The sequence below is a fragment of the Phyllopteryx taeniolatus genome, chromosome 12 (genome assembly GCF_024500385.1).
Source record: "Phyllopteryx taeniolatus isolate TA_2022b chromosome 12, UOR_Ptae_1.2, whole genome shotgun sequence".
Classification (NCBI taxonomy): domain Eukaryota; kingdom Metazoa; phylum Chordata; class Actinopteri; order Syngnathiformes; family Syngnathidae; genus Phyllopteryx; species Phyllopteryx taeniolatus.
The window spans coordinates 24743153-24762543 of NC_084513.1; the positions used below are offsets into that span (position 1 = coordinate 24743153).

The 19391-nt window shown below is 42.0% G+C and overlaps 1 protein-coding gene across 1 annotated transcript in view; it reads left to right on the plus strand.

Moving 5' to 3' along the window:
- The window catches only part of LOC133486611 (inactive dipeptidyl peptidase 10-like), a 166509-nt gene that overhangs the window by 97861 nt on the left and 49257 nt on the right, over positions 1 to 19391 (plus strand). Inside the window, exons 4-6 of the mRNA XM_061792026.1 lie at positions 11037 to 11131; positions 11226 to 11300; positions 18608 to 18660. Of these exons, the coding sequence (XP_061648010.1) occupies positions 11037 to 11131; positions 11226 to 11300; positions 18608 to 18660 (223 nt within the window). The remainder of the gene's footprint in view (positions 1 to 11036; positions 11132 to 11225; positions 11301 to 18607; positions 18661 to 19391) is intronic.

Below are 19391 nucleotides of genomic sequence, written 5' to 3' on the forward strand. Positions count from 1 at the left end.
AGGCGTTAGTTTCTTTTCTGGGTTTTGTCCTGGCTCAAGGTGAAGTCAAAATGGACCCTTGCAAAGTCGATGCAGTAATTAATTGGCCTACTCCCACGTCACGCAAAGATGTACAAAGGTTCTTAGGGTTCGCAAACTTCTACAGAAAATTCATCAGAAATTTCAGTTCTGTAGCCTCTCCTTTGCATGATCTTACCTCGCCACACAAACCTTTTGCATGGAACCCGCTTTGTCAGGCAGCGTTTCAAAAACTTAAGTCGAGCTTTACCTCCGCTCCCATCCTTACTTTGCCAGATCTCCAACAGCAGTTTGTGGTAGAAGTCGATGCGTCTGATGCCGGAATAGGAGCGGTGCTCTCCCAGAAATCTCTCAAGGATGATAAATTACATCCTTGTGCTTTTCTCTCCAAAAAACTGACCCCAGCTGAGAAAAATTATGACATTGGTGACCGTGAAGGTCAAGGTGGCTTTGATGGAGTGGAGGCACTGGCTAGAGGGGGCAAAGACTCCGTTTTTAGTATGGACAGATCACAAGAACCTTGAGTATATTAAGACTGCTAAAAGATTAAATGGGAGGCAGGCTAGATGGGCTCTGTTCTTTACTAGATTTAATTTCACGCTATCCTACCGACCTGGTTCTAAAAATGGTAAGCCAGATGCTTTGTCACGTATTTTCTCCGAAGAGAATTCTTTGTCCGACCCTAAGACTATTTTGCCCAAGTCATGTTTCATTTCCGCTTTTGTTTGGGACATTGAAACTGCGGTTAAAGGGGCTCTGAAAAACACTCCTAGCCCTGAAGATTGCCCTGAAAACAGGCTTTATGTGGTTCCGACCTTAAGGGGAAGAGTCATCCACTGGGCTCACACGAACCGAACTGTATGTCACCCAGGCATTGCCAAGACTCAATCAGTGGTCGAACAGCGCTTTTGGTGGCCTAATGTTAGGAGGGATGTTATCGATTATGTCAATGCTTGCCAGGTATGTGCTGCCAACAAGCCCTCTCATCAACGTCCTTCTGCGGAGTTGCGACCCCTGCCAATACCACAGCCCCAGAGTCCACAGTTCCAGCGGCATTAACCTTGGTGAGACGCTGCAGTGTGTGTGTGTGTGTGTGTGTGTTCCGGGTTTTGTCTTCCCCTCCCTGTTTCACACACACCTGCTCCTGTGAGCATCTTCACCACCTGTGCCTCGTTCACCCTAATTACCTATTGTATTTAACCTCGTGTCTCATTCCAGTTCGTTGTACCTTGTCGTCGCGTTCCAGCATTCCTTGTCACAGACTCACAGTAAGACTTGACCCTGTTCCGATTATCGACCTTGCCTCTTTGCCTCATGTTTTTGGATACTGTTGCCTTTCTTGGATTGCCTGCCTGTGTACCGACCTATGCCAGTCTATTAAACCTCTCTTTTTGGAAACTGTCCATTTGTTTTGGAGTCGTGCATTTTTGGGTCCTATCCTCTGTTCCGTTCATGACAGAACAGGCTAATTGGGAACAGGTGGGGCCCATGATTAGGTATAAAAGGAGCTTCCCGGAATTGCTCAGTCATTCACAAGCAAAGATGGGGCGAGGTTCACCTCTTTGTGAACAGTTTAAGGACAATGTCCCTCAACGTACAATTGCAAGGAATTGAGGGATTTCATCATCTACGGTCCATAATATCAACAAAAGGTTCAGAGAATCTGGAGAAATCACTGCATGTAAGCGGCAAGGCCGAAAACCGAATTGGATAGTATTTTTATGACATGGTGAATCAAGTTTGTTTCATAGCAGCACATGATATGACAAAAGCAAACATGCTCACTCTCTGTTCCCCATTAACACAACTTCTTATATTTGTTGGATTGCCCCTGGGGGGCTTTTTTAATTACACAGGTATTAGTAGAACTCTCCAACATCCAAATTCATTATCACGTCAAATAATTATTTGTAGGTGAAAACAGAAGAAAATGCTGAGATTAGAATCAGATAAATGGATATGTACAAATTGTTGTTTGTGTTTGTTGTATGTGTCATACATCATGATTTATTTTCTTTTTCTAAATTATCTGCTGAGAAAATAAAGAAAGACTTTCAATCGAACACCGCAGTGCCATTGGCGAATTCTGAATTCTGGAACATATCACCATGTTGCCCATCAGCATCTGCACTACCAAGCATTACAGTTATATCTTTTAACATGATGACTGTGAGTTTAACCAGCTATGACACTTGGTGTTTTATACACAGCATTCAAACATTATGCAACTTTAGCTAAATTATTAAATGTGCATCATGCATATTGCATCATGCACAAGGCTCCCAGTGAGTGCTTCAGTTAAGCCAAAATTAAAAGGCTACAAAAGACACAAATGGAAAAAAAAAGATTGTTTTTTCCGAGTATGTTTACTATGTATGTTACATTTTTGGGGGACCAAAATCATGAACACCGTTTTGAATGATTTTAGGTTAAATTAAAGAGAGTACATCTTTAAGGAGCGGCACGGTCGATGACTGGTTAGCAAGACCACCACATAGCTCAGAGGTTGTAGGTTTGTATCCGGGCTCCAGCCTTCCAATCTGGAGATTGAATATTCTCCGCCTGCTTGCTTTCCGAGTACTCCAGTTTCTCCCGCAATTCCATAAACATACATGTTAGGTTAATTGAAGACTGAATTGTCCTTAAGTCTGAATGTCTAAGAAGGTAAAATGGAAATTGATTTTCAATAGAAATACATTGCCTTTGATGGAAAGGTTGCTGCCACCACACCCTGTTATGTAGCTTATGTACATTATAAGTAGTTGGGCATTGTTTAAATATGAGCGACTCCGGTTCCTCGTTTCGATTGTGTGCCCTGCGATTGGCTGGCAACCAGTTCAGGGTGTACCCCTCCTCCTGCCCGATGATAGCTGGGATGGTCTCCAGCACTCCCGCGACCCTTGTGAGGATCAGTGGCTCAGAAAATGGATGGATGGATATCAAAAATGTATGTTCTTACATTTCCTTTCAAAGGAATATAGTTTACACTTTCACAGGAGAGCTTTATTTTTTGATTTTTTGAAAACCTAATGAAAATACATTTACACGAGTCTCTAAAAACATGTTACTGAGCTAAGCTCCCACTGAAAGGCTAACCTCGTGTATATTGTATATATCAGACAAAAGTAACACTTGGCAACCCATTCTAGAATAGGAGCAGGTACAGTATAAACTCAAAAACAGCCCTTGTCTTTATTTGATTATCATAGCTGCCTTTTCAGGCATTGTGCGTGAGTGTTCGAGACAGATTGTCTCCTGCGCTCGCCGAGTTGTTATAGAAAATACATTAGGGATGGGAATTGATAAGATTTTTCAGATTCCGATTCTATTTTCGATACTGCTTAATGATTCGATTCTTTATGGATTCTCATTTTGAAAAAAATACGAACAAACAGGAATAATTTCCGTAATTTATTGGTTATAACACACTACATATTTGCACAATTTTTGGCTGAAAAAAAAACCCCACTCTACTTGAATGGAACACGAACCCAAATGTTCCCCAAACCTTACTTACTCAAACAACTGAAAAATTAACTTTGAAGCTTTAATCAAGGAAATTTTGGTATTTTCAAAACAAATATACGCTGTAGTCTCCTAAACAGATGCTGAACTTTAAACTACATTCTTTGAAGGGGAGCAATATGATTCTGATTCTGATTGCTATTTCTTCTCCCTGTAGCCTCACTCTTCCCCCACCACCCCTCTCATTCATGCACATATATTCTGTCTTACTTCGGCTAATCTTCATTCCTCTGCTTTCCAGTGCATGCCTCCATCTTTCTAACTGTTCCTCCACCTGCTCCCTGCTTTCACTGCAGATCACAATGTAATCTGCAAACATCATGGTCCATGGGGATTCCATCTAACCTTATCTGTCAGCCTAAGCATCACCACTGCAAACAGGAAGGGGCTCAGGGCTGATCCCTGATGCAGTCCCACCTCCACCTTAAATTTGTCTGTCACACCTACAGCACACCTCACCACTGTTCTACTGCCCTCGTACATGTCCTATATTATTCTAACATACTTCTCTGCCACTCCAGACTTCCGCAGTACCACAGTTCCTCTCTGGGTACTCTGTCATACGCTTTCTCTAGATCTACGAAGACACAATGTAGCTCCTTCTGACCTTCTCTGTACTTTTCCATCAACATCCTCAAGGCAAATATTGCATCTGTTGTACTCTTTCTAGGCATGAAACCATCCTGTTGCTCGCAAATACTCACTTCTGTCCTGAGTCTAGCCTCCACTACTCTTTCCCATAACTTCATTGTGTGGCTCATCAACTTTATTCCTCTATAGTTCCCACAGCTCTGCACATCACCCTTGTTTTTAAAAATGGGCACCAGCACACTTTTCTGCCATTCTTCGGGCATCTTCTCACGCGCTAGAATTCTATTGAACAAGCTGGTCAAAAACTCCACACCCACCTCTCCCAGATGCTTCCATACCTCCACAGGAATGTCATCAGGACCAACTGCCTTCCCATTTTTCATCCTCTTTAATGCCTTTCTAACTTCCCCCTTACTAATCATTGCCACTTCCTGGTCCACCACACTTGCCTCTTCTACTCTTCCTTCTCTCTCATTTTCCTCATTCATCAACTCCTCGAAGTATTCTTTCCATCTATCTAGCACACTGCTGGCACCAGTCAACATATTTCTAGCTCTATCCTTAATCACCATAACCTGCTATTTCAATGTCCATTACAATCTGCACCAATCACGACTCTCTCTCTGTCTGGGATGCTCAGAACTACTCCGTCTCGCTCCTTACAGAATTTCTCTTTCAGCTCTAGGTCACATCTTACCTGTGGGGCATAACCACTAATCACATTATACATAACACCCTCAATTTCAAGTTTCAGCCTCATCATTCAATCTGATACTCTTTTCACCTCCAAGACATTCTGAGCCAACTCTTCTTTTAAAATAACCCCGACTCCATTTCTCTTCCCATCTACACCATGGTAAAATAATTTAAACCCTGCCCCTAAACTTCTAGCTTTACTGCCTTTCCACCTGGTCTCCTGGACACACGATATATCAACCTTTCTCCTAATCATGATGTCAACTAACTCCCGAGATTTTCCTGTCATAGTCCCCATAGAGCGTGCTTTGTTCGTGGCGAAATCACACAGTAATGTAGTACTGACAATGTCAAACACCACATCTTCCAGCTGCCGCACAGTGGGGGCTGTCCAGTAGGCCTGAATGGTGATACAGCAGAAAGCTTACACTGTTGTCGACCCAACTATGGCTTAGAGGTCTTGACCATGGCAAAGTCAACGGCTTATGGTCAACAAAGCCTGTGACTGGCCAGCCCTTCAACAAAAATCAGGACTGTTGACCGGTGAGGAAAGCAAAAGAAGCTCCATGTCAAAGGTACCGCAGTGTTTGTTGTTTTCACGGAGCATTTTGCAAAAAAAGGCCATGGTTGCCAGTGATCAGACACCAGTCACACTGCGTAGTCAAAAGAGTGTGTTCTGAGGGCAACCGAAGTAGTTTGAGAGGAGTGCGTTAGCAGAGCAGCCTTAGCCAAAGTGTGTTTAGTGCCATCAAAAGCCCCTGTCATCATCAAGGACCAGTCCACCTCCTGTACAGGCCTCTTGCCACATAAGACATTGTACATGAGGTGGGCTGCACATGGCAGGAAACGGCTTTAGAAGTTCACTATGCCCAGGAACTTTACAGTGCGTGAACATGGGAAACTGATGACGCCCTCTACCTTGAATGGAACAGGTACAACCCCTTGTGGAGTGCCATGGTGGCCAATGAAGGTAATGGACGACCCGCCAAAGTCACACTTGGCCGGGTTAATGATGAGGGTGGGGGTCACCTGGACCCCCACTTAGCTACTCAAATAGTTGCCAGAAGTGTGCTAGGTAATTCTCCAAGTATGCACTGGTCGCAAGAATGTAATTTAAATAAACGAACAAGAATGGCATGTCAGTGTCTATCAGGTGCTGAAACATGTTTGGTAAACCCTTGAGACTGAATGGCATGCGTAGGAATTTGAAAAGGCGTGATGACCGCTGTTTTCAACAAATCCTGTTGGTGGACTGGAAACTGGGGGTTACGAAATAGCAAATAGCAAGTCACCATCCGACTTATGGTCGATCGCTCACTCAAATATTTTGTTGAAGAATTCTAACTAAAAGCGATGTTAGCAAACCTTGACACAACACTCCAGTTTTTTTTTTTTTTTTTAGATGACGAGAGAATCACCTTTTTATAGTCTCTATAATTACTCTCATGGCACGCGACATATGAGAGTTTGTTAACTCATAGAACAGTGGCTCTTGTAAGTTTTGAAACAGAGCCTCACAGACTAAGCTTTTTGTGAAAACAGCGAGTTTACTTGCCAATACAAGACACATGCAGTCAACACAAAGGAAGTAAAATAAAAATATATAGGAATTAATAAAAGGAACCTGAGATGTGGGAGTAAGCTGGTGTAGTGTGGGTGTGTTGCAACAGCTCATAGGCAGAAAAAAGATGCACAGCGTAGTACGTTGTTGCAATTAATAATTTCTTAACCCCAAAAGAAGGAATGCATCAACTCATGGAGACTAGTAAATTGCAAGGCTGACCTGACGCTGAGAATTGGATACGTAGAGGTGGTTTTCAACATCATGCAGAAGGCAGCGGGCTTGTCGTGGCTTGAAACCAACTTGATTATCATAAATGGCTCATGGAGCGTCAAACTACACCGATGCACCGGGTGTAGCAATGTACTTGCTGCACAGCATACAGATTACCCAGGGGAGCCTCCTCTTAAAGCTTTATGAATAAGTACATTTAATGTCAGAAAATTACATTTATACTTAAGTACAGCAAATGACAGTCACTTTTACTCAATATTCTACAAGGTGACCTGTACTTCAGCCAAAGTTATTTTCTTTGAAGTATTGCTTTCAGGTACTTTATACAAGACTAATCGACACTTAGTAAATTAGGGCATCAGGGTTACCAGCATTTGTTAATAAAAACTGAACATTATAATTGTTACAAGGGCCTAATTTTAATGGAGCTCTTGTTTGGATTGTTTGTATGTGGCTACATTTTATCCAAAGAGTTAAAGACAATATATATAATAATATGCTACATGCCAAAACACAAATTTTTCTCAAGCAGCTATAACGCTGAGTGTTGTTGCCCCATTCCAAACAGTAATTCCACAAAAAAATTTACTGATCCTGATCCCAAAACACATAGTACACTGTAAAAATCAAATGGCAAGTTCTTAATAGTATAACCCCAGATTTGGAATGAAAATATCTTAAATGTGACATGTATGCCCTGCGATTGACTAACGGCCAGGTGCTGTACAGCGTGACTATTATTTACAAACATCAAACAGTTAGCTGCAGAGGTAGGCTTAAGGAAGAAAAAGAATTGCAAAGATATTCAATTATTCATTGGGTTACAGACATTGGGCATTACTTATACATCATAGTCTTAGCTTGTTCTTTTTCAGGTACGGACATTCCATTATTTAAGGGGACAAGTGCCGTGCAGCGCAGAGACCGATGGTAATGTTTTAAAAGATCATGGGAATGAGTTCCCTTTTATCAGCTGTGAATGATAATTTTTCTTTCTTACTTGGATTTGAGTTTTTTCAACAGCTGGCAAGTATGCAAATACAGTACATGTACTGTACTTATTTTGAGACTTGGTTTTTAAAGGCTCAAGACTGAGACATTTGATCTTTTGTTGGTTGTTGTGTTCCTGCAACACAGTATCAAGCGATCATGCAAGAGCATTGTGACGAGGTAGTGTAATGCATCAAAACAAAACTGGAATGACGTTTATGCTAACGAAGATCCAAAGAAGGCAAACGATGCATTTTTTCAATTATAACTACATTGTATGAGAAACATTGCCCGTTAAAAAAATCACCGGGACATTTCAGTGCTCAAAGAGGCCATGGATCGCAAATGAAATAGAGGATGCATGAGTCATCGGGGGGGCATTGAGTCAGAGTGGACCATGTTCCGTGCCTCCATTTTCGAGGCAGCTGACCGGAGCTGTGCCCGTAAGGTGGTCGGTGCCTATCGTGGCAGCAATCCCCGAACTCATTGGTGGACACCCGTGGTAAGGGATGCTGTCAAGCTGAAGAATGAGTCATTTTTGGACCTGTGGCAATTCAGAGGCAGATGATGGGTACCAGCTGGCCAAGCGGAATGCTGCTTTGGTGGTCACTGAGGCAAAAACTTAGGCGTGGGAGGAATTTGGTGAGGCTACGGAGAATGACTTCCGGCTTTGAGAAAATTCTGGTCCACCACCCGACGTCTCAGGAAGGGGAAGCAGTGCACCATCAACACTGTCTATAGTGGGGGTGGGACATTGCTGACCTTGACTTGGGACGTTGTGAGTCGGAGGGCTGAATACCTCAAAGACCTTCTCTATTCCACTGATGCCTTCCTATGTGGAAGCAAAGTCAGGGGACTCTGAGACGGGCTCTCCTATTTCTGGGGCTGATATCACAGAGGTGGTTAAAAAGGTGCTCAGTGGCAAGGCCCCGTGGGTGGATGAGATATGCCTGGAGTTCCGAAAGGCTCTGAATGTTGTGGGGTTGTCCTGGTTGACACGCCTCTGCAACATCGCATGGATATTGGGGACACTGCCTCCTGATTGGGAAACAGACTGTGGTGGTCCTCCTTTTTAAGAAGGGGTACCGGAGGGTGTGTTGCAACTATAGGGGGATCACACTTCTCAGCCTCCCTGGTAATGTCTAATCGGGGGTGCTGGAGAGGACGGTCTGTCTGAAAATCCAAATCTCAGACTCAGGAGGAGCAGTGTGGTTTTCTTCCTGGTCGTTAAACAGCGGACTAGCTTTACACCTTCAGCAGTGTCCTCGGGGGTGCATGGGAGTTTGCCTAACCAGTCTACATGTGCTTTGTGGACTCGGAAAAGGCATTTGACCCTGTCCTGTGGAGTTTGCTCCAGGAGTATGGGATACCGGACCCCCTAATACGGGCTGTTCGGTCCCTATACGACCAGTGTCAGAGTTTGGGCCGCATTGTTAGCAATAAGTCGGATTAATTTCCTGTAAGGGTTGGCCTCCGCCAAGGCTGCCCTTTTCCACCAATTCTGTTAATTACCTTGATGGACAGAATTTCTAGGCGCAGCCAAGGTGTTGAAGGGGTCCGGTTTGGTGACCTCAGTATTATATCTCTGCTTTTTGCAGATGATGTGGTTCTGATGGTTTCATCGAGCCGGGATCTCTAACTCTCGCTGGAGCGATTCGCAGCCGAGTGTGAAACGGTTGGGATGACAATCCGCACCTCCAAATCTGAGACCAATTAACCTACAATGCATGTTTTGGGGATGTGGGAGGAGACCGAAGTACATGCAAACTCCACACAGGGGAAGCTGGTTTTGAAGGTCCTCAGAACTGTGAGGCAGATGTGCTAACCAGTCGTCCAAATGAAAATAGCTCAACTCATACCAATCTACAAAAATGGAAGCAAACATCGTTTCACAAACTACTGACCAATGTCACTGCCTCTACAGTTCTCAAAAATCTTGGAAAACATATTTTAAAATACTTCAAAAGTATGAACACCACCTTTTAAGTGAAAACCAGTTCAGCTTTAGAGCAAAAAGGTCCACCGTGATGGGAGTCAGGGGGCTGGCGGAGGGAATATATAATAATATAACTTCTGGTAAGAAAGAATGACACTAAGCAAAAATTATGTAAAACCAACTTTAAGACACACTAAATAACTTAAGTTCCAAATTCCAACACATGACCACAAGCGAGATGTACAGTAAGTCACTCAATATCACGAAGTGTGATCTGACATTACATTGAAAGTGAATAATTATGATGGAATTGATCTGAGGATAATAGTGTTTTTTTAACATCAGTGTGTATGAGACATGGATAATACTATCTTGGGTTAGCACCTGGTCTTCTCATTCACCTTTCTTTCCTTTTCTCCCACTCTTCTTGCCTTGTTACCCTGCCAAATGATGTCTGAAGAACGCAATCACACAAAAACTGAATTGAATTGATAAAAAGTAACAGAAACAGCACTCGGTAATGTTGTCTTCGTGACCTGCCCCCATTAGGACTAAAACTAGTTTTAGAGTTCCAGGCATTTTCTGTGGATGACACATTTATGTCTGCTGACATATTGTATACACGATGCTGGAGGATCAGAAGAAATGCACACTGAATACAGAACCATGTCACTTCTGGAAAATGTCAAATGACAGGGGATTCACATTTTATATTACAGACATTTTAGATTGTGTTATTTGAGGGTTCTGTGTAGTAAATGTAATTGTACTTTTTCTGGGACAATCATTTTCTGATCCGCCTTCCCATTGATAACAATTATGCACTTTGCATGTATGACATGATGACTAATAAATACAGATGGTTTTCAGCCCACACTTTGAGAAAGGAAATGAGAATCTTGAATATCTCAGCTCATTTACAAATGCAATTTTGGTTAAGCTGAACCCATGTAAAAGTAAGACAACAATGGTTCACATGGTGGTGAACTGAAACACTTAAAATTATATACGTAATTATTGTTACTATGGACATGCTGTATACAATTTGAAGCATTTATGATTTTTTTTTTTGGTAACAAAATTACTGTAAAGTTGGTGGTGATTCTTTATTCCTTGAATTTGGTGGTTTCCAATTGTTATGCTCTGAGTGAAACCATACAACACATGCAATGTGACCTCTAAGCATTTCATCTCAGTGCAAAGCTGTTTTTCCATCAACGCAAAGCTTGCTGTGTTACCTTCAAGATGAAATGTTAGGGAGAAGCCCTTTGTGCGGGCTGGCTCTTAAATCTTTTTTAGATTTGTACGCATTCACATCACGTGTCAGTCTCTCAAGAGCCCGAGAGTTTGGCTGTCATCTTCTGTGTTAAATAATTGCAAAGAATAATGATGCTTGGATGCTGCATTTGCATTAAAGTACTTCAATTTTCTTTTCTCTGAATGCTGAATGTTTTTTTTTTCTTTACTCCCTTTGTTTCTACACAGATTCTGAAGTTATTTACAGAAACAGTGATGGCCATGTCATCAAGTTCAACATTCTCTCTAACGAAACAGAGATTGTCCTATCAAACACAACATTTGTAAGTAGAGTAGTCTATAGATTTTTTTTGTCACCCAACAATTATACTTGAGTTCCATATTAACCCGACAATGTGTTTTCTCCCTTTCCTTTAGATAAATTTCAATGTGGCCAAGTACTCTGTGTCCCCTGACTTGAAGTATGTGCTTTTTGCTTATGATGTCAAACAGGTAGGTTTCTTTAGACCCCCAACTCCATTGTTCATTTGTTGACTGATTACTCAGAGTTTAGAATCTCCGGGCACTCTGAAGTTGTTGGCACAGTCACTGGATGTAACGCGAAGATTCTAAATCAAAGGTGTGAATATAGTTGGTGTCCTTTGAGTGATTGAAGATCAGTCCAGAATGTACGCATTTCTCAACAAATAAACTGTGATAAGTACAGTACAGGCCCACTGTGACTCTGAAAGTGTTTGGAAGACAGCTTTACACAAATCAGAGCTTTAGTAGCTGTCAAGTTTAGTATTTCTGTTATAAGAGCTTTTCAATTATTCAAAATTGGTCATTTGAGGTTTTCTCCGGGCACTCCGGTTTCCTCCCACATCCCAAAAACATGCATGAATTGGAGACTCTAAATTGCCCGTAGGTGTAAATGTGAGTGCGAATGGTTGTTTGTTTCTATGTGCCCTGCGATTGGCTGGCAACCGGTTCAGGGTGTACCCCGCCTCCTGCCCGATGATAGCTGGGATAGGCTCCAGCACGCCCGCGACCCTAGTGAGGAGAAGCGGCTCAGAAAATGGATGGATGGATGCTCATTTGAGTTGACTGATCGTTTTATCTTAATCGTTTTAGATATAGTGCTACTGGCAAAATACAATAAACATAATACTCAATGATCACGTAATCGTCCGTCGAACTCAGTTCTAATATCTCGGGTCCATCCCTACCTTCCCACTGACTATTAAGTCTTTGCATAAATCCCATGCATGACTAGCACACACAATCAACTCTGCACGATTGAGGCTTGGTAGTGGGCATGCCTCAGTGGTGAAGTGAGCATCTGGGATATGGCCTCATTGGGTCTCTGGGTTCTTTGGTACTGTGTAGTTGTCTGTGGGCTTGGGGGCTATCCCTGGAAGGTGTGTGCTGGGGTGTTCTGCTCTCCTTGTGGTGTAGGATTTGGGGGTTGCCCGGGCTCTCGCTGGTCCCGGTCTAACCCTACGCCTGCTCCTCCCGTGGCGCCCTCTCTCTGAATTCCCGCGGTCTGAGGCACCCAGGGACAGACAGCACCCAACTCTGCCTGGGCTGGCTGCACCCTTTTGTGTCTATGGGTGACCTTCCTGCGCTCCATTGGGTCTTTGTGTGCACACCCAGGGCTCTCTGACGGGATGACCGGTGCGTGGTGGGCTGGTTTTGCCCTGGTCGCTCCCGCCTACCTCCCTGTGGGCCGTTATTATGAATCACACTGAATTGTAGGCAAGACACGCCCCGCTGCAATTTGATTGGCTGCTGAATCCACCCTGCTGCAATATGACTGGTCGCTGCATCTAGGTAGGACAAACCCTACTGTATCCAGACGGGAAGGGCAGGAAATGACTTGAGTGACTTCAGTGTGGTGCAGTTATTATGAATTCCACTAAATCTAATCTTAACCCTAACCAACTTCTTTGTTTTTATTTTGGACAAATGTGATTCATATTTGGAAGATTTATTTGTATTTAATACTACTACGATTGTGAATTATGAAACATTATTAATGTTAAACCTTTTACCTTTCGTTTAACTTATGTCCTACCGCATTGGCAAATTTGGAAAAGACCTCATCAACATCTGGTGGTTGGTCATTTGTCCTGTTTTTTAAATTGTAACATTTTATTTGCACAACAAATAACTTAAAGGAAATAATCTTCTGATGTCATGTAAAAACGGCAAAGGTTAATAAAAAGTAAGATCTGGCAAGGAATAGAAAGAGTGTTGCCACCATGTAAACCCAGATCTTGGGTTTTTGGGAAAAGGTAGAAAAATAACATGCTCTATGTGCAACATTTAACCATTAAAATGACTGTCCCCATCTTTGCAGAGAATAATTATAACTCGTCTTTGTATTCTTTTTGCGTTGACATTTAAAAACGGATTTTCTCAAACTGTAATTCTGTGAACACATTATTTGTCATATTCATATTCTGTATCCACGTCCAAGAGAAATAGACATTTCTCTCAATTCAAAGAATTGTCTTAAGGCGAGAGGCTCAAAAAGGCTTTCAGCCCTCTGGCAGCAAGAACAGTCGACATGACATCAAAAGACAGAAAACTTACTTTCAACGCTTTTGAGATTGTGTTTTACAATGTTTGGGGACATTGTGCAGTAAAGTAAAAATGTATCGTGTTTTCACAGTCTTCTCTCACATCTGTAAGGAGTACAGCTATTTGATTGGATAAGAGTTCTGAATGGGCATGCAGATATTTTAGCACATTATAAGACTCAAAAATGTAATTAGCATTCCAAAAAAGAAAAGTTTAGCTATAATACTAGATGACACAATCCTTCAATCCTGTGTCCTCTGGAAGACATTTTAGAAGCCTGCGGATACTGCCAGTATCTTGGCTATTCATAGGATTGTGCTTTTCTGCACAGACATCTTGAAAGTTATTCCTCAAATCTGCTGGAGCCGCTCACCCATACTGGGGATACAGAGTGCACCACTGTTGCACCACTGCACCACTGTCACTTCACAGTTCCTAGCAATCCAAAGAGTCAAACTTGTGTTTAATAATCAACAACATTTCAAGGTAGATCTTCAATATAGAGAGGGCTCCACTTTCCTGTAAGTCTATGTCCTCAGGTAAATTGACACTTTTCCACTTTGCATCAGTCCATCTTAGATGAGCTCGGGCCCAGAGAAGCCGGCGGCGTTTCTGGGTGTTGTTGATAAATGGCTTTTGCTTTGCATAGTAGAGTTTCAAGTTGCACTTACGGATGTAGCGCTGAACTGTATTTACTGACATTGGTTTTCTGAAGTGGCAGCACGGTGGATGACTGGTTAGAGTGTCTGCCTCACAGTTCTGAGGAGCGGGGTTCAATCCCCGGCCGAAGATAGCTGGGATAGGCTCCGGCATGTCCGCGACACCTAGTGAGGAGAAGCGGAACGGAAGATGAATGAATGAAGGAGTACAATTACTACCTTGAAAGTGTTGCATCGGTTTGATCGATTCATCACTGATTTTCACTGACAGTCACGTGCCAAGACTTGTTATGAATTTCTGAGCAATCTGGTACACAATTTCACATTATTTCTGTCTTCATTGCTACAGGTGACAGCCTATTTTGCTCCAGCTTTGTCTTGACATTGCCCTGAATAAAACTGATTGATTAGCTGTAGAAGTAATTTATTCCAAAATCCTCAGAAATGTCAGTTAGGAACCAAGGCAGGAAAAAAACAGAATGGTAGGTGTAACAAACACAAGTTTTGATTTGATTCATATCAAGCAATATTATCTTTAAACCTATGAAAGGCTTTTTAAGAATGTGCTTTTAATCAGCTGATTTACACCCCGCTGTAAGGTGCGATGTCTACAAATGTGTCATGTGTTGTGTGTGTCCCTGTTCATGTTCCTTGCAGCTCCACTCCTTATTAGTTCCGTCCAGTCAGTCTCAGTGAGTGGGAGAAAAAAATAGATACTGCAACTGTAAATAATGCTGAATAAATTCATCCATCCATTCATTTTCTGAGCCGCTTCTGCTCACTAGGGTCGCGGGGGTGCTGGAGCCTATCCCAGCTCCAATTAATGCATGTTTTGGGGATGTGGGAGGAAACCGGAGGACCCACGCAGGCAGGTGAGAACATGCAAACTCCACACTGGCGAGGCCGGGGATTGAACCCGGGTCCTCAGAACTGTGAAGCTGACGCTCTAACCATTCGTCCACCGTGCCGCCCAGAAAAATATATGATTTAGATTATTATTGGTATTTGAAAGAATAGTTTACCACTGATGTTTTTGACAGTTGTTTGTCAACTGTAAATTTCTGTAGATGTCCGAGATTTGTAGTACTTGGTCGATACAAAAACTTTAAAGCAATGGATAAACAAGCAAATGTGTTTTACGTCATCAGTATTGATATATAGTTGTGAAGAAAATGACGCAAATGCAGCAAAACACAGAATACAGTGGTTATATAAACAGAGCAGCGTATGTGAACAGAACGAGGGTGAAAGTCATGCAAAGACATTTAGTCAATTTATTAGCAAATTCATAGTTTCAATTATTATCGTTAAGTTTTTTTATACATTGTCAATACGTTGTGGATCTTGGGTGAAAGATGTTTGTTCAATGTTTTTTTCGAAAGCTGATCCTTCAAGCATGGTCTGAGGAAGTTCTAAATTTGTTTGCAGAATAGCAAATTCAATTAACGACGTATTGATGAATCACAGATTTGTGCATCAAATTAAATCTGCACGATTTAAAGGTCCCCTTGCATCAGAATACATTTTTTTGGAATGTTTTATGCATAATATAATCCTTTCTTTTGAGAGATTTCTTTTACTTTGCTGAAGAAGCTTCATTATTTGCTTGACAAACTCCGGAAGTTCGAGGGTGCTCTGGAGTGTTGGTATTCTTCTTTTTTTATTGCTTATTTATTAAACATTAGTGTTAAATAGTTGTTGTAGGTGGTTAATTCCATGTTGTTCCCATGTACTAAAATGAAGGGGTATATTATTAATTTAGGAATCTGGATTATGCCAGATTGGGTAGAACATACTGGAGCTAATTGAGATCCTGTCGATTCTCAACTTTGCCACCAAGCCTTGGCCGTTCCTTTTATTGGATTCTTGAAACATTTATGGTGTTTAAGACTAGTAGAAATAAATGGGAGTTTTGGTCGTTTCATGCTGTTGCAGTGTCCATCCATCCATTTTCTGAGCCGCTTCTCCTCACCAGGGTCGCGGGCGTGCTGGAGCCTATCCCAGCTGTCATCGGGCAGGAGGCGGGGTACACCCTGAACTGGTTGCCAGCCAATCGCAGGGCACATAGGAACAAACAACCATTTGCACTCACAGTCATGCCTACGGGCAATTTAGAGTCTCCAATTCATGCATGTTTTTTGGGATGTGGGAGGAAACCGGAGTACCCGGAGAAAACCCACGCAGGCACGGGGAGAACATGCAAACTCCACACAGGCGGGGTCGGGGATTGAACCCGGGTCCTCAGAACTGTGAGGCTGATTTTGTGTTCTGTCACTAGTGAGCAGATACCTTTTAATATTAGCATTCGTATAGCGGCAGCAAGAGGTTCGATAAATATTGCAAATAGCATTGGTGAGAGTGGACATCCTTGTCTATGTCATGTAAAATTTGTGAAGTGATCTTATTTGTGGTGACTGTCGCTTTTGGCAAATTGTATAATGTTGTTATCCAATGTATAAATGAATCTCCAAAGCCAAATTTGCGAAGTGCTGCAAACAGGAAAGCCCAGTTAACTTTATCGAAAGCTTTCTCTGCGTCAAGTGACATGATGATTGCGTTGAGATTTTTACGCTGTGACATGCTTATTAAATTCAACAGACGTCTGACATTATTTGTGGAAGTTCTACCTTTAATTAAGCCTGTCTGGTCATAGTGGATTATCGACGGAAGTACCTTTTCAAGTCTCGCTGCGAGGGCGTTCGAGATACTCTTGATATCTCCATTAATCAGTGATAAGGGCCGATAATTCGCTGGGAGAGTGGGGTCTTTACCTGGCTTTAGTAATAACATAATTGAAGCTGTGTTCATATGGCTACTAATTCTACCTTTATCCTTTATCTCATTGACTTTTCTGAAAAATAGAGGCGCTAGTATTGGCCAAAAATGTTCAATCAATTCAGCAGGGATTCCGTCCGGGCCAGGCGCCCATCCCGGTTGTATATTTTTTAATGCGTTATGTAATTCTGTGATGGTTAAAGGAACATCAAGGCTGTCTTTAATTTGTGTATTTAATTGAAGGAGGTTTAGAGCCTTAATAAAAGTTTCAATTTCTTTTTGATCTGGGTTGTTCGAAGATGCGTATAAGCTGCTATAAAAATGGTAAAAAATTTCATTTATTTCTGACGGTGACTGTGTACAGTTGCCGTTTGAATCTTGAATGGTGGTAATTAATGATTTTTCTTTATTGCGCTGAAGTTGGTTCGCAAGGAATTTTCCCGATGTATTATTGTACTCAAAGTTAGTGTATCTTAACTGTTGTTGTAGAAAATCTGTTTGTTTTTTTATAAGATAACGTCTAACTGATGTTTTGCCTTTTGAAGTTGGTTTCTAAGCGTATCAATCGGATTAATTGCATAGTCTTCTGTGAGGTGTTTAATTTTTTCCTCAATTCCATTTTCCACTTTTTGTTCTTGTTTTTTCTTATACGAAGAATATGATATAGTTCGACCTCTCAAAACAGCTTTCCCGGTTTCCCACAGATATGGGGATATGGTTGGGGAGTTGTTGAATTTCAGAAACTCATCCCATTCCTTCCTCACGAAAGAATCAAAATCTGGGTCCTTCAATAGGGATGTGTTGAAGCGCCATGTTGGTAGGGGTCCCTAATTTGATTCAACTTTTAGATTGAGAGAAATCGGTGCGTGATCGCTGATGATGATTGGATGTAATGTGGCAGTAATTCTTTGAGCTGCCGAATTGTTTGAAAGAAAGAAATTATTCTTGAGAAAGAGCGGTGAACTGACGAAAAAAAATGTGTATTCTCTTTTTGTACGTTTTTTCAGCCTCCATATGTCAACGAGACCAAAGTCATCTATATATTATCAAGTCATCTACAATTATAAAAGGCCGAGATAACCTGAGTGAAATTAGAGTCAATGAGGCATTTTTCTTCTGACTTAGTAAGGTGCGTTTGTTGTCATAGGGGGAGGTCTGTTTTACGTTTAGTCTTATAATCCATAATCTTAATTCTCTTTGCCAGTGATTTTATAATTTTATTTTAATAGGTCAACTTGTAAAATAAATAAATAAATAAAATGTTTTTTTTTTTTTTCCTTACAGATGTCAGATGTATTGCTGCTCCTGTGGCTTAATACTTTTTCAAACTTTAAAAAAGCCTCTATGAGGGAAGGTGCAAGTAATAAACTTGATTTGATTGATTAAATCTTATTCAATGCTATAGAAACATTGCCATCTCCTATTGTACATTTATATTATGTTTCCATGCCCCTGTATTGTATTGTCATTTTTATGATGAAATATGAAAGGCCAATATGGACTGTGTGCTGTCTCCCTCAGCAACCATGGAGGTATATTATCGTGTCAGGCGCAGCTTATCCAAAGGCAAAGCACACAGCAATGGCTTTCGCAAGATGCAATCGTATCGCAGCTGTCACCCGTGCAAATTGCTTTGTCTCCAGATTCTATCGCTGTGAGCGGCGAGCAATCTGTTTGATGCCTTTTTCCTTTTCATGTTTTATGATGATGTCATTATCTGTGGCACTGCTGTTTTTTTTGCATTCATGTGTTAGACAGTCCTCTTTTAATACCTCTCCCTTTGTGTTTATTTTGTTCTAGGTTTACAGGCATTCCTACATGGCTTCCTACAGCATCTACAATATTCACACAAGGTAATTGTTGTAGTCCTCATTGTTAGGTGCAATCACATTAAGGAAACCATCCATCCATCCATCCATTTCCTGAGCCGCTTCTCCTCACAAGGGTCGCGGGAGCGCTGGAGCCTATCCCAGCTATCATCGGGCAGGAGGCGGGGTACACCCTGAACCGGTTGCCAGCCAATCGCAGGGCACATTCACACGTCACCCCGGTCCTCAGAACTTTGAGGCAGACGCTCTCACCAGTCGGCCACCGTGCCCCACATTAAGGAATCCTATTTACAAATTTGATTAGCAACGATTATGGACTGCAAAGTGGAAACATTTATTTTTCTCCATTAATTATGTTGTGTTGCTTGTACAAAAGTGCAAGTGCAATTTTGAAAGTAATTTATAATTGTCATCAGGAACAAGAGTTTTTATGCTGGTATGTCTGGAACACATGCTTCTCCTCACTAGGGTTGCGGGCGCGCTGGAGCCTATCCCAGCTATCTTCGGGCGGGAGGTGGGGTACACCCCGAACTGGTTGCCACCCAATCGCAGGGCACATAGAAACAAATAACCATTCGCACTCACAGTCACACCTACGGGCAATTTAGAGTCGTCAATGAACCTACCACGCATGTTTTGGTGATGTGGGAGGAAACCGGAGTGCACGGGGAGAACATGCAAACTCCACACAGGCGTAGCCGGGATTTGAACCCCGGTCCCCAGAACTGTGAGGCAGATGTGCTAACCAGTCGAGC